Raw genomic sequence first — 14,633 nt, forward strand, 5'->3', positions numbered from 1 at the left:
TTGATATTTCTCCTGGCAATCTTGATTCCAGCCTGTGCTTCATTCAGCCTGGCATTTCGCATGATGTACTCTACAGATAAGTTAAATTGGCAGGGTGACAATATACAACCTTGACGTACTCCTTTTCCAAATTGGAACCAGTCCGTTGTTTCATGTCTGGTTCTAACTGTTGCTTCTCGACTTGCATACAGGTTTCTCAGGAGGCAGGTAAGATGGCCTGATAGTCCCATCTCTTTAAGAATTTTCCATAGTTTGTTGTGATCCACACAGTCAAAGGCTTTGGCATAGTCAATAAAGCAGAAGTAGATGTTTTTCTGGAATTCTCTTGCTTTTTCTGTGATCCAATGGATATTGGCAATTTGATCTCTGGTTCCCCTGCCTTTTCTAAATCCAGCTTGTTTATCTGGAAGTTCTTGGTTCATGTACTGTTGAAGTCTAGCTTGAAGGATTTTAAGCATTACCTTGCTAGCATGTGAAATGAGTGCAACTGTGCAGCAGTTTAAACATTTTTGGCATTGCCCTTCTTTGGGATTGGAATGAAAACTGACCTTTTCCAGTCCTGTGGCCACTGCTGAGTTTTCCAAATTTGCTGGCATATTGAGTGCAGCACTTTAACAGCATCTTTTAGGATCCGCGATAGCTCACTTATCTGCTTTTAATCCAGCACTGCCAGGATCACACACTCCTGACACTTAGCATTATGTTATTCAGGTCCTGAAGTAAGTTTGCCATGTGTGGATCCCTCTCTCTCACTCAGTGGGCCAGCGCGTCCCCAGTAAGGCTAATTTAGTATTTGCTCCAGGATAATGGTTGAGTGGCCAGGAGGGACATGGGACAAATCCCGAAGAGAGCAAGCATGGCTTTGTGAGGTTCCTACCTTCTCTGGAACCCTCATAGGCCCTTGGGCTTCCCTCGTAGCTCAGTTGGTAGAGTCTGCCTGCAATGCAGGAGACCCAGGTTCGATTCCTGGGTCAGGAAGATCCCTTAGAGCAGGAAATGGCAACCCACACCAGTCTCCTTGCCTAGAGAATCCCATGGACAGAGAAGCCTGGCAGGCTACAGTCTGTGGTGTCGCAAGAGTCGGGCGCGACTAAGCGACTAAGCACACACATACCTCCTCTGGGGCCTCCACATGGTCTTCAAGCAAGGAACAGCTGTGTCACCCAGGAGAGGTGGCCCTTCTGTTGATCCAGAAGATTCTGAGGAATCTAGGAGTGCAAGGTTCTCAAGTGCATTTCACCAGGATCCCCATCTCAGTTCTCAAAGTCCTGCTCCTTCCCTATCAGGGCTCTGACCTTGGTGGAACATAGTTTCCTAGACTGAGAATTCAGCCTTTTCTGCCCTTCTACCCCCTCACAATTCAGTTCTGTGCTGACCCTTAGCTGTGTCTATCCTTCAGCTCCAGAAAGTAAAGATTTCTTTAAGTGCTACAAAGAAGCTATTCTATTTCTCACTCTTTGAGAATTATCCTAGTGGACAGCACTGCTGGCTTCCACTAAAAGATGACATAGAGGGTGGAATAGAGCCCAGGTGGCAGAGCCTAAAGCTTTGCACATCCTAACAGGCAGCCCTGGTCCCTAATCAATAGAGGGGGACTTTTGCCCAGGTGGCATTCAGGATTTTCAGGGACCAGAGGCCATATGACTTGTTAACCTATTTCTGAATGGGAACATTATTGTGAGGACCCTATGGCCACCTCATCCCTTTGTGTTTGGTGTATAATTGGCAGGTAACTTATCTTCAAAGGGGCTTCCCTGGTGGCTCAAAGGGTAAAGAAACTGCCTGTCAATGCAGGAGACACAGAAGACGCTGCTTTGATCCCTGCGTTGGGAAGATCCCCTGGAGAAGGGAACGACAACCCACTCCAGGATTCTGGTCTAGAGAATCCCATGGACAGAGGAGCCTGGCAGGCTACAGTCCATGGGTCACATACAGTCAGACACTACTGAGCATCTAACACTTTAACTTTTACCTTTAAAGGTGTGCACATCAAGAGGACCCTGCCCTGATGACACACCCTTTTATTTAGACAATGAGATCGGGGAGCTAAAGCCTAAACCTGATGCTGTAAGCGGGATCCCTGGAAAACAAGGAAACCAAGTAACTCTTGCAAGTGGAAGGAAACTAGATAATTTGTGAACAGAGATTACACTGCAGCAATTTCCCTTTTATAAAATTGAAGTATAGTTGATTTACAATGTTGTGTTAGTTTCTGGTATATGTATATATATAAAAGAATATGCATATATTCGGTAGGACCTTGTTATCTATTTCATATGTAGTAGTATCTGTTAACCCCAAGATCCTCATTTATCCCTCTCCAACCCTCTTTCCCCGTTTGGTCATCATAAGTTTTCTATGTCTAGGAATCATGAAGTAAGTTAATTTGTATCACACTTTAAATTCCACACATGATATCATACATTTGTCTCTGTCTGTCTGACTGTAGTATGATAATCTCTAGGGTTCATCCATGTTTTGGCAAATGACATTACTTCATTCTTTTTTATGGCTGAGTAGTATTCCATTGTACATATGTGTCACATCCTTTTTATCCATTCATTTGTTGATGGACATTTATGTTGCTTCCATGACCTGGCTTTTGTGAACAGTCCTGTAAACACTGGAGTGCATGTATGTTTTAGAATTTTAGTTTTCTCTGGATATATGTCAAGGAGTGGGATGGCTGGATCACACGGCAACTCTAGTTTTTTTTAAGGAAACTCCATACTGCTCTCCATAGTGTATGCTAGACTGTGGCCATTTTAAACCACGACCTTCAAATTCTTTGGCACTCCTTTAGGCTGTGTGGAAGCCACATCCCTTCCCCTTGAGTCTGGGATCTGTGAGAGCTTGACCAATAGCAACAGATGGAAGTGACACGCTCAGCTTCTGATTCTACGCTTTAAACAGTAGCTTCCATTTCCTGTCTTTGGGAACACCATGATAGGCAGAGTCATGGCCCCAAAGATGTCCACACCCTCGTCCCTGGAACCTATGAAAATGTTGTGTTACATGGCAAAAGGAACACTGAAATGAAGTAAGGATTTTAAAACAGGGAAATGATCCTGGGTAACCAAGGTGGGTAGGCCCAATGTATCCACACAGGCCCTTAGGAATGAAGGAGGCAGGTGGAAGGGGGGATGGTGATCAGAGCCAATGACAATGGAAGAAAAGGCACCATCCCTCAAAACCCCCAGGGTTGGGACAGGGAGGCAGAAACCAATGCAGGATACTTAAGATGTCACAATGCTTATGACATTTCAGGTTTAATGTAAACATACTTGCATTGGAAAGTGTGGATCCTATCTTTCACTGGTCTTGGAAAGGCCAAGTAGCCTTCTCTGAAAAGAAGCCTTATTTCCACAGTCTACTCCAAGTGCTAATAGCTGAAAACAGAAACTACTCCAAAGTTTATAGTAACAAAACCCACAAGAAAGCTATAAAAATATTTTATTTAAATATTAAGGTACTTAAAATGATTAAAAGTTCCTATGTTAAACAAACACTAAAAACCCAATAATTTACACAGTGATAAAACCCCAAGTTGGGAAAACACAAATCCTTTCAATTGGTCCTCCCCCTAACAAAACTATTATCAAAATGAAATTTTATAGGAATTGCTGAAGTTGGGTTAAAGGCACATGACACTATCACACCTTTAAATACACAGCTAGTCACTTCATACAATGAATTGTTACCCCTTAAATGCTCTATAATACTGGAGTACATTATACATCTCTAATGAAAATTTGTTTAAATTTTTATACCAACAGTTTCTCCAATGATCCAAACAGATTAACATTGCAAATTAAGTTATTCCTGTCTTGAATAGAATACTTCTAGAGTCTGAAAAATTTGCTAATCACTTGAATTTAGAAATATGCAAATGAAGTATAATTTATTCTGATTTCAGCTATAGAGTTATAAAGTTAAAATTCTTCCAAGGAAACCATTCACTTTGTAGATGCAAAAACACACCGTAGATTTACCATTGTGTCTGCAGTGCTTTCAGCTAGCAGGATGTTAATCACTGACACGACCTTCCACCTGAAAGAAAATCCAAGTGAGACAATCTATCTTAGACTGTTGGATTTAGTATTTCAAAGCACAATTCAATCTCCCCATCTACAACACTCTGTGGCTCTGTTACCAAGTATAATTTGATGTCAGCAGTAAATCAAAAGCATAGTATTAGCAGTTTTTGCATACTTTTTCGGTAAATAAGAAGGTACAGTCTTCTGTTACTAGATTAACAATCTAGTGTTTTTTCTAAACTATATTTATAATTCCCGAAAAAGTCAATACTGAACAGCCAAAGAGTCAAAGCAAAGAGGCTCAGATGAGGGAAGGTTTCTGTGGCGACCGGTCACCAGGGACAGAAGACGGACTGTGAGAGTCCGAATGGTCTCTCAGCCATTCAGCGGCACGTGTGTGCGAGCAGCTATTTTCAGACGGACAACCAGTGAGAGGACACCCCTTCCTTCTTAACCTGGTTATAGGGACTTTCCTTTAAAACTTCAAAGGGAGAACAAGCTGTCTGTGAGCTGAAATGTCAGTCTTCACTTGCACCCCAATAACTGAGCGTATTACCTTTTACTTCTCTGGGCCCCGTTTTCATACTTGTAAACTGACACATGGAGTAGATTTCCTCCAGGTTCTGACATCAGCAACATGAAGAGAGGTCTGCCTTTTTTACCAAGCCCCTAAGCATGAAGCCTGAGTGCTCTCAGGACATTTTTATTTAGTAAATGAGTTATCTGACAATCAGCAAATAGACCCCACTGTGAGGTGGCAGGCCCAGGGATGCAGTGGTCTGTGGGGAAGCAGAAATTCTGTAACTTGGAAGGAAAAGGCTGATGTGCCATCCATCACACTTCTACAGGGAAGTCATGACAATTAGAAAACAGCCTTTTTTCCTCCAATGGGTAAAACCTCCCATTAATCCTGTATTTCCATTAACTAAGAATGATCCAGACTTCTCAGATGGCACAGTGGTAAAGAATCCACCTGCCAATGCAGGAGATGCAAGTTTGATCCTTGGGTCAAGAAGATCCCCTAGAGTAGGAAATGGCAACCCACCCAGGATTCTTGCCTGGAAAATTCCATGGATGAAGGAGCGTGGTGGGTTATAGTCCACAGGGTCACAAAGAGTCAGACACGACTAAGCCACTGAAGATGCACGCAAGAACGATCTAGCCAAAAGTCATCTGTACAGAAGCTGATGGAAGTCAACTGCAACAGAAAATGGACTACTGTGTGAACTTATCTATAGTGGAAGATACCCTCTTCATGAGATCTTCGACGGGCAGGGTGACTTCTCTAAGAAGCAGCCCCTTAGAACTAAATAATACAAAAGGGAAGGGATCACAGTCCCTTTCACTGCAGAGTTCCATGGATGAACAGCTTGGTGTAAACAAGGCTGAAATAATTTACTAGTCTGTTCTTGCTATGTCTGTTATTGCTATGTCCACTTGTGGCTCATCTGGTAAAGAATCCATCTGCAATGCAGGAGACCTGGGTTCGATCCCTGGGGTGGGAAGGTCCCCTAGAGAAGGGAAAGGCTACCCAATTCAGTATTCTGGCCTGAAGAATTCCACAGAGTGTATAGTCCACGGGGTCGAGAAGAGTCGGACATGACTGAGCAACTTTCACTTTCACTGAACACTGTCATGAGAGACTACTTCCTTATTAGAATTACAATTTCAGAAATCTTACCTTTAGAAGTCATCCAAGGAGTGAGGTCAACATTACAACCCCCATAAACTGGGTAAACAGCAGCAGTGGAGTAAAAAAGGACCACACGTGCCATAAAGCAACATTGAAGCTGAAAAGGACAAAAAACCCACACCATTGACAACTGTAGCTGTACTCTCTACAAATATACTGTACTGTAGAATCTAGATTTAGAAGATTCACTTTTTACCCAGGTTGGTAAAGTTCATTCAGCCAGGAACTTTACTTATATGTATACAGTTTCTCAGACATGTGATTTAGCCAATATTGGAAATATCACAACCTCTTCACAAAGTACTCAGAACTAGAATCACTAAAGCTCCGCTAACGAGCACTGAGCTGGCTCAACAGAGACATCAGTCTCTTAAAGTTAAGTGTCTGTGAAGGAACATAAAATAAAATGACCACAGCCTGCTTTTACGATCTCACACACCACCAAAATATCACAGTAAAAAAAAAGATGGTTAAAGTATTTTCCCATTAGAAAACAGAATGAAAAACATCATTTATAAGCTGCTATTAAATTTTCCATTGAGAAGAACACTATTCTTGTCACCAAGGCAAGAATAAAACACTTTCTAAAGTGCAAATGATTTTTATGGACCGCATTTTTTAAGAGCTAAAGCTAATAAAGGAAAATTAGTCAATTAAGTGTTTCAGAGAGTTGATTAATATATAACACTTTGACAAGTAGAAATTTAAATAGCTACAATCCTACTGTGCTAAAAATAAATAACATTCTTGGGAGTGATGTTAGCCTTCTAAGAAATTGTTGAATAACGCATCTGTCTACACTTGTTCCTGAAGAGTTAATAATAACCACATCACAATGTAACATGTCAAAAACCCATAAACTTCAACTACAGGAAAAAAAAAATCACAGAAAAAAACACATTTACACTTAATACTGGAAAAGACCCTGAAGCTGAAAAAGACTGAAGGCAAAAGGAGATGGGGGCAGCAGAGGATGAGATGGTTAGACAGCATCAGACTCAATGGACATGAGTTTGAGCAAACTCTGGGAGACAGTGAAGGACAGGGAAGCCTGGAGTGCTGCAGTCCATGGGGTCACAAAGAGTTGGACTCCACTTAGCGACTGAACAGCAAATGTGCAATGGTGTGTGGTTCTCCCCAAACTAAAATTCCATTAATATAAGTGGAGGGAAAAAACCCTAAAAGGCCAAACACCGTGTTCAATATAGTTTCCTCACTGGCTGGCAGGAACCATGGGATTTACTTCCTTTGTGTTTTTCTGTAATTCACAGATTTTTCTTTAGTGAGCAAGTTATAAAATACTTTTATAAACATAAAAAAAGAAACATTTTTTTCATTGACAACCTATTAGTTTATGAAAAGGGATATTAACTGTGGCATTTTTTTATAACGGCAAAAGAATTTTTTAAAGAAATCAAGCTGGTTAAATAAATCATGATATATCCATGCAGTAATAACCATGTAACCATTAAAAATAATGAGGCAGATCTACACACACCAATATGGAAGAAATACAAACTCAGTGTAAAAAAAAGATCACTTTGGAAAACAATTTGGCACTATTTACTGAGGTTGGAGGCATGCATATCCAATAGGCCAACGATTTTCCTTCTAGAGAGACCTATATATGCATATGTATGAGTGTACACAGACACGCAACAGTTATGCAGAGGTACGCACACAAGAATGTCTTGTTTATGTCTCCAACGTCTTACTTAACAGCATCACACGTGGTAAGCTCAAACTGGAAACAATCCAAATTCTATCAGGAGCAGAGGGGATAAACTGGAATTCAGTTAAAGGATGGAATGTTGAAGAGCAATGAAAATAAGCAACTGTTACGCACAACAATACGGAGGAATCATCCGTCGCGTTGCATGTAAACAGCCAAACGTAAAGAACACATACTACAGCAACCCATCTCTATATATAAGAGTTCAAAAAAATAGACACAACAAAAAAAATAAGTGTTTAAGCGACGCAAAAGAAAGGAACTACCAGGAAGGTGGGGACAGTGTCTTCCCGTGGGCAGGAAGGAAGAGGGGATGAGCGGGGCAGGGGGGCCGGGGAGGGGTCACAGAGGGCTGGCACCGTTCTCCTCCTGCCCTCGTTAGGGTTTACACAAAGGCTCACTGCATGATAGTTCTCTCAGCTGTACAATGGAGATTCTTCCACTTTTCTGTATTAAACTTCACAATTAAACTTGTTTAAAAAGCAAAATGCAAAATATATACAGTATGTTACCATTTTTATTTTAAATTAGTATATAAGTAAAGAAAGACAGTACTGAAAAGAGGCAGAGACTTTCTCATTATTCCTTTTCTTTCCCCTGTGAATTCTGTACCATGTATATCACTACCCGATCAAACAATCTTTATTCCTATTAGTCATTCCACAGGTAACTCACCAAATTCCTGCTATGATAAAAGTAGCGGTTGTAATAGGTATCAACGCTGGATACTTGATATCATAATCTTCAATTCCATGATACCACTCCAGATAGACGATGCAGTAAAACGCAATCGACACGCTAACGAGCAAGAAGGCACTGCCGAAGAGAAACCAACTGCAGAGATAAGATAACACCCTTCCGTTATCCTCTCACACGTCATCTCTGAGGCCCAAGGGCAGACAGTCTTTTCTGACACATCCCAAGCGTGACACAGGACAGCTGCTGGCTAACCATACCAATGGCAGCAAGCCCATTGGTAACAGTGTACGTACCTGACAAAGGTTTGACAAGCTTATCTCTGAATACAGGCGGGCTGAATGGTGAGCCCTGAACCACACACAGGGCGGACAGCTTGGTTTTGGGGGGTCTGCCCTGTTTTCTTGGCTGTACCTGTGTCTGCTGTCACCCAGCCAGCTGTGACTCAGCCCTGCTACTCGAGCAAGGAAGTGTCTCTATGATTCTTTGGATCAGAACTTTCAAACCCGTGTTCTGCAATTTTGCTCCCAACTGTGTGCGCATTACTTGGGTGTAGACAATATAAACTACTTACAAAGGCTCTTCAGTTCCCAGAAGCTGGCCTAGAAGTTCTGTGACTGTTTAGCAAATATGGACACAAAATTGCAATGATTTGTTTTTAAAAGTGCTGAATGACAGCACTTAGCAAATCACGGATCTTAAAGTTTTCATTAATAGACAAAAATACCTATTTCTAAGAAGAGTGTCAACTGGGGAAGGGGCACAGAGGGACCCAGTTACTCAATCCCAGCTTTCAGAAAGTCTAGATCTAGCAGGAAATGGGTGATAAAGATGAGAGTGAGACACAAAAAAGGATGAAAAAGGAAGACTTTAAACATACACCCTCTCTCTCTCTTTCATAAACTAACCAACCTCGTTATAGTACTGCATTTTCTTTAAAAATACAGGAAAAATAGCAGCTTTCTGGTTGTTTCTGAAGCTTTGAGTGTGAGATTAATAAAGATTTAAACAGATACCATCAACTTATCCAAACTAGGCATGGTTTCTTGAAATAATGAAAATCAGTTTGGAAGGAGTTAAACTGCCTGTCAAAAGATTTCTAAATGAAACGCTCCCGTTCGGAGACTATCTCCCAGTACTCCCCCAAGGGGCGATGGCTTTCTTCTCCTTCCAACTCCATCACAAGACCTGGCTCAGAGTATGTGAGGAAGCCTCATCAGCCCTGGCCGGTCACGGGAATCAGAGGAAATCAGAGGAAAGAACCCTTTTCGAGGAAACAGAGGCAGCCTGCGCGGACCGCCCCTGGGCAGCGCTCTCACACCGTGGCTGTTCCAACTCCCCACGAACTGAGGCCTCGGCAAGGACACAACGCTGTTCAAAATTCTCAGCCTCTGGGTGGGCGTTTCTGTCTCTTTTCCTCTAAGATGACACTTTTTCGAGGACAGACCTATGACTTCCACTTCCTTTTTGTGCCCCACTGCCCTGGTCTGGCGGCTGAGTCAGGCTCTGCCACACACCTGGGCATGCCTCTTACTCCTGCAGGCGCCCCCAAACATCTCACAGTGGAAGGAGCTATTCCTCACCTCCCACCTCCCTTCACTGCTAATACTTAGTATTCTCTTATGGAAGGATAGAGAAGGACACAAATGGATAAATCCTCTCATCTCTTCTAAAACCTCAAAGATGCCCACCTCCCGAGGCTGGCGTATGGTTGTGAGAGCTGGATGGTAAAGAAGGTAGAGCATCGAAGAACGGATGCCTTTGAACTGTGGTGCTGGAGAAGACTCCTGAGAGGCCCTTGGACAGCAAGGAGCTCAAATCAGTTTATCTTAAGGGAAATCAACCCTAAATACTCCTTGGAAGGACTGATGCTGAAACTCCAGGATTCTGGTCATCTCATGCAAACAGCTGACTCACTGGAAAAGTCCCTGATGCTGGGAAAGATTTAGGGCAAAAGGAGAAGAGGGTGTCAGAGGACGAGATGGCTGGATGGCATCACAGATGCAACGGACATGAACTAGGACAAACTTCGGGAGACGGTGAGGGACAGAGAGGCCTGGTGTGCTGCAGTCCATGGGGTCGCAAAGAGTTGGACATGACTGAGTAACTCAACAACAACCCGAGGTTGGGCAAGATGAGGTGCCCCTTCAAGATACTCCTATGGCGTCCCACACCCTCATACGCTAACACAGTACACACCATGTGACCTGTTCATCTATCACAGTCTAAAATGAACTGGTAGAGGGTGAGAAACGTGTCTTGTTCATCACTGGCACCAAAATCGGACACACTTCAGGTTCTCATTAAATATTCAGTGAACGGAGGTGCGGCTGATTCAGGTGGTGTTTGAAGTGAATGGTCCCTCTTTCCCCAGCCAACTGAGAGAGACAAAGAAGCCAGGCTGATGAAGATCAAGTGTCAGCTTTTTTTTTTTTTTAACTAATGGAGCTATGGAAAGAAGATGGCTTTGGTGAATGGTCACAGAGTGCTTCCTCACACTGAAATCCAGGGATAGACAAGACTTAGCCACTGGGCTTCAAGACACAATGAAAACCTAGAGGCCTTCTGATCTTAGGGTTGCCCCATGGAATGATGGTGCGGGGGCTTCCCTGGTGGTCCAGTGGTTAAGAATCCACCTTCCAATTCCAATGCAGGAGACACAGGTTCGATCCCTGGTCCGGGGACTGAGATCAAACGAGCCTCAGGGCAACTGAGCCAGGGCACCACGACTGCTCAGCTCACGTGCTCCAGAGCCTGCGCTCGCCAACAAGAGGCCCCTGTGCCACAGCCAGAGGGACGCCCCCACGCACTGAGGCTGGAGGAAGCCGTGCACCACACCAGAAAAGCCGCAGGGCAGCCAAAGCGAAAACAATTAAAACTGAAATTTAAAAAAAAATGTTTTTAAAAAGAGCTCCAAAAATACAAAAACAAACAACAACAAAAAGTATGGCACAGACAAGCATCCCAGAATCCATGCTTCCTGTAAGCAGCTGGCTCCGAAGAGAAAGAAGGTGCTGAGTTACAAGTCTGGTTCTTCATCCCAGACCTCGTCAGGAGGTCCAGCACCTCCCAGGGAAGGAGCAGTGATGGGGAAGGATGGGGAAGCAGTGGTGGGGAGTGTTTGGGGAAAGCTCCTCCTTGTGGAGATAAGGAAAGTGAACACGCTCTCTCCCTCCCAGTTTACATCAACTCCCCCACCCCTGCTGTCCCCTGGCTGCCTGCTCCCTCACTCTCCTCAGGCACCCCTCCAGCAGTCACCAACCCTCCTGAAGGCCTTGGCAGAGAAAAACTGTATGCCCACGTCCCCAGTGAAAACACCCGATCAGCAGTCCTGTCTGCACCTTTCTAGCCTCACTGATGTGTGTGCGTGCTAGTCGTTTAGCCGTGTCTGACTCTTTGGAACCCCACAGACTGTAGCCTGCCAGCCTCCTCTGTCCATGGAATACTCCAGACAAGAATACTGGAGTGGGTTGCCATGCCCTCCTCCAGGGGATCTTCCTAACCCAGGAACTGAACCCACGTCTCCCGCATTGCAGGCAGACTCTTTACCATCTGAGCCACCAGGGAAATCTGACTGACATGTCCAGACAAATGACACTTGCTCTCTAAGAGAACCACCCCTCCCAGTGCCAGCTCTAACGCTCACCAACACCTCCCCCGCTTTTTCTGTTATCTAGGGGCCTCCAGAACACTCTCTAACGTTCAGTGAGGACTCGGGAGGGTGATCAACAACCCCCCCACCATCCCCACCGTCAGCTCCTGAAAGAGATCTCAATCCACATGAATGATGCACTATCTGACATCCCACTTCAAAGCTCCTGACTTCTCACAGCAGTGAACTCTGGTTCACTCTAGTTCAATCACAGCCTGTATGTGCACCTCATTGGCCACGAACTACTCTCTAAAAACGAGCTCTGAGACCTGATTCTCATCCACCATAGTTCTCATTCCTTCCTCCCAGGGCTTGTGGATCTGATCTCCTAAAGACCTTTAGTTATTCTCTCTCCATATTTTACAAACGATTAGGTCCTTCTTAAATTCACTGCCTTCCTCATCCTACAAAACATCTAGGCTGAAAAGGCCCACTGAAATAATGTCCACTCTGTTGCACATGCTCAGAACGTGCACTCTTTTTCAACTTTGTATCACCAGCACCTCTGGCACCCTGGCTAGCAGAAAGCAGGTGCTTGCTAAGAGTCGAACAAAACATAATGTGAAAAAATAAGAGTCATCAAGTTTTCTTACCTACTGGTGTGAAAGTTTTCTTTAACAGTTTGAAAGAAGTCAACATAATAGGTAACAACAATGGATGCCAAAATCCAGAACCCAGAATGGATATTAAGTCTTGGAAGAGGTTTCTCCTTTTTCTCAACAGCTGTAGAGGTTTCTGAAAATAAGAGAGATTTCAACTGATCAAGTAACCATTGGCTTCACAGGAAAAATTACACCTATTTCAAGTCAAATAAAATAATTTCCTAGAGCTTTCTAACAGGCAGATTCTCTATTAGAGGACCAATTTCTTCTTTAAAACCACCAAAATAGGTTTACATTTTTAGAAATAATAGGAGCTGCTATGAAACTTGTTCAGTATTGTCAACTTTTTCCCACCAAATGAATTTTTGAAACTAAATTTACTTATACAGTCTTTTGGGGAAACAATAATGCCATCCGGTAGTGTAGGAATTTTAATGTTGTGCTTCATATATCTCCTAGCAAAGTGATTATTTCTGTTAATTCAGAAAAATGCAAGTGACAAACATTAGAACACAAAATGGACTTGTGATTTTCCAAAACCACTACTTACAAACACTACATATTTTTCTTGTTTTAAACAAACACAACGTTTTCAGGCAGCTCAAAAGTGGAAAGGTAACACTGGAGGTACACTTACAACACCATGCTGTCTAGACTAGTGATGGACAAGTCAAATTTCTTCCATCTGGGAATGATCTGAAAGAACAACTGGCTGGCTTTCGGTCAAATGGGGTCTAACAAGTTCCCCAGGTGACTGACACACTGTCTCTCTCAGTGCATGAGAACCACTGGTATGCATCCGAGGTTCCTGACTTTAGTTGACCATCAGAATTCCCGGGCACCTTACTCATAATACAAATTCTTGGAGACACCCTCAAAATTTATAAACAAGAAAGCCTGATCACGAAGTCTTCTGTGTTTATTTTTTTAAAGGTTATACATACACAACGTTTTAACATCATACAGGACAAAAACTTCTAAGATGAAATCTCTTTCGATCCTTAACCCCAGTTCCCCAGCCCAAAGCCGCTATCAGTATCAACGTCTACTGAGTTCCTGCATACTCTATGCATCTACAGGTGAGCATACACTGCATCTTATCTGGTTGAATCCAAATGGTGGTATATCATACTTTGTTCTCCGCCTCCCTTTGAAAATTACCCACACTGGTACATAAAGTCGGCCTGCTGTGTGACGTACATCCGTATTTAACCAGCTCCCTGCTGACGAACAATTAGATGCTTCCAGTAGTTCTCTATTACTAGCAATAGCACTGCTGACATTAAACACTTTGCACACGCACATACGTCCTCGTGTACTGCTACAAATATGCTTCTTTTCTTGGAGACACAAAGAGTGGATTTTTTTTTTTTAATGGATACTGCCAAATACGTCTTAAACCAGCTCTCCGGGGAATCCTGAAGCGCAGCTGAGATGAAGATGCGGAAGGTTACCTGATCTCTAACGCCCTTTTACGATACCTAAAATACCTAACTTGCAGAACTACTTCGTAAGCCTTGATAAAAACAAATCCCAGTCCCTCGGGAATGGGTGAGCCTGCGGTAGGTCGGCGGGGCCGGCCGTTTCCGGGCCCCTCGCCTGCGGGAACTTCGAGGCGGCTCGAAGCGTGCCCGGGGGAAGCGCCTCACCCGGACTGGGATAGCCCTCGCGTTCCAGTGAGACCTCCGCGTCCAGCGGGAACAGGTACCGCCGCCGGAGCTGCTCCCGAGCCCGTAGAGCATCCATCTTGGTACCACCCAAAAACGAGACGGAAGTGACGTTAACCTCACCGGAACTTCCTGTAGCGACATCCTGGCGGAAGGAGGGTTCCCGTCTATGAAAAGTAGAGACTATGTTTCTATGAAAAGTAGAGACTATGTTGTCTTCGAGGTTTTAGTTGGTAAGAACGTAGGGTAACGTTGGCTTCGCTGTCTCCGTGCTCAAAATTGCAAACAGGATTTGAATTTCGAAATCTTGACCTTTCCCAAAGGAAAGGTTTGTTTATTCCGCGCTACGGAAAGCCAGAAGGATCAAACTTAACCGGTGCCGGCGGATGCGCGCGGGCGGGGCTGTAGGTCCCTGCCTTGGTACTTAGCTGCTTCCCGCTCTCTGCATCCGGAACCCTTCGTGTCTCCCAAGTGCGCATAGCGTCTCAGCCCGTCAGCTTCTTTCCTCCTCCTCAGGAATCGCCCAGCTAGACTCGAAAGGGTTGGAGGACGCC

The 14,633-nt window shown here is 43.9% G+C and overlaps 1 protein-coding gene across 1 annotated transcript; it reads right to left on the bottom strand.

Annotated features, from left to right (window-relative positions):
* Positions 1 to 3,436: 3,436 nt before the first annotated feature.
* Positions 3,437 to 14,195, bottom strand: TMEM128 (transmembrane protein 128). The gene is made up of 5 exons (XM_070458118.1): positions 14,062 to 14,195; positions 12,404 to 12,545; positions 8,138 to 8,296; positions 5,719 to 5,827; positions 3,437 to 4,050 (listed from the first exon to the last, which is right to left on the bottom strand). Exons 1-4 carry the CDS (start codon positions 14,156 to 14,158, stop codon positions 5,728 to 5,730), a joined length of 498 nt encoding a protein of 165 aa, XP_070314219.1. The 5' UTR covers positions 14,159 to 14,195; the 3' UTR covers positions 3,437 to 4,050; positions 5,719 to 5,727.
* Between the last annotated feature and the right edge of the window lie 438 nt (positions 14,196 to 14,633).

Source organism: Odocoileus virginianus, chromosome 29 (assembly GCF_023699985.2).
Source record: "Odocoileus virginianus isolate 20LAN1187 ecotype Illinois chromosome 29, Ovbor_1.2, whole genome shotgun sequence".
Lineage (NCBI taxonomy): Eukaryota > Metazoa > Chordata > Mammalia > Artiodactyla > Cervidae > Odocoileus > Odocoileus virginianus.

Coding starts and splice junctions, on each gene's coding strand:
- TMEM128 (XM_070458118.1), bottom strand. CDS start 14,158: ATGGATGCTCTACGGGCTCGGGAGCAGCTCCGGCGGCGGTACCTGTTC. Junction 12,546..14,061: donor CGAGGGCTATCCCAGTCCGG/GTGAGGCGCTTC, acceptor TCTTATTTTCAG/AAACCTCTACAGCTGTTGAG. Junction 8,297..12,403: donor GAAAACTTTCACACCAGTAG/GTAAGAAAACTT, acceptor TTATCTCTGCAG/TTGGTTTCTCTTCGGCAGTG.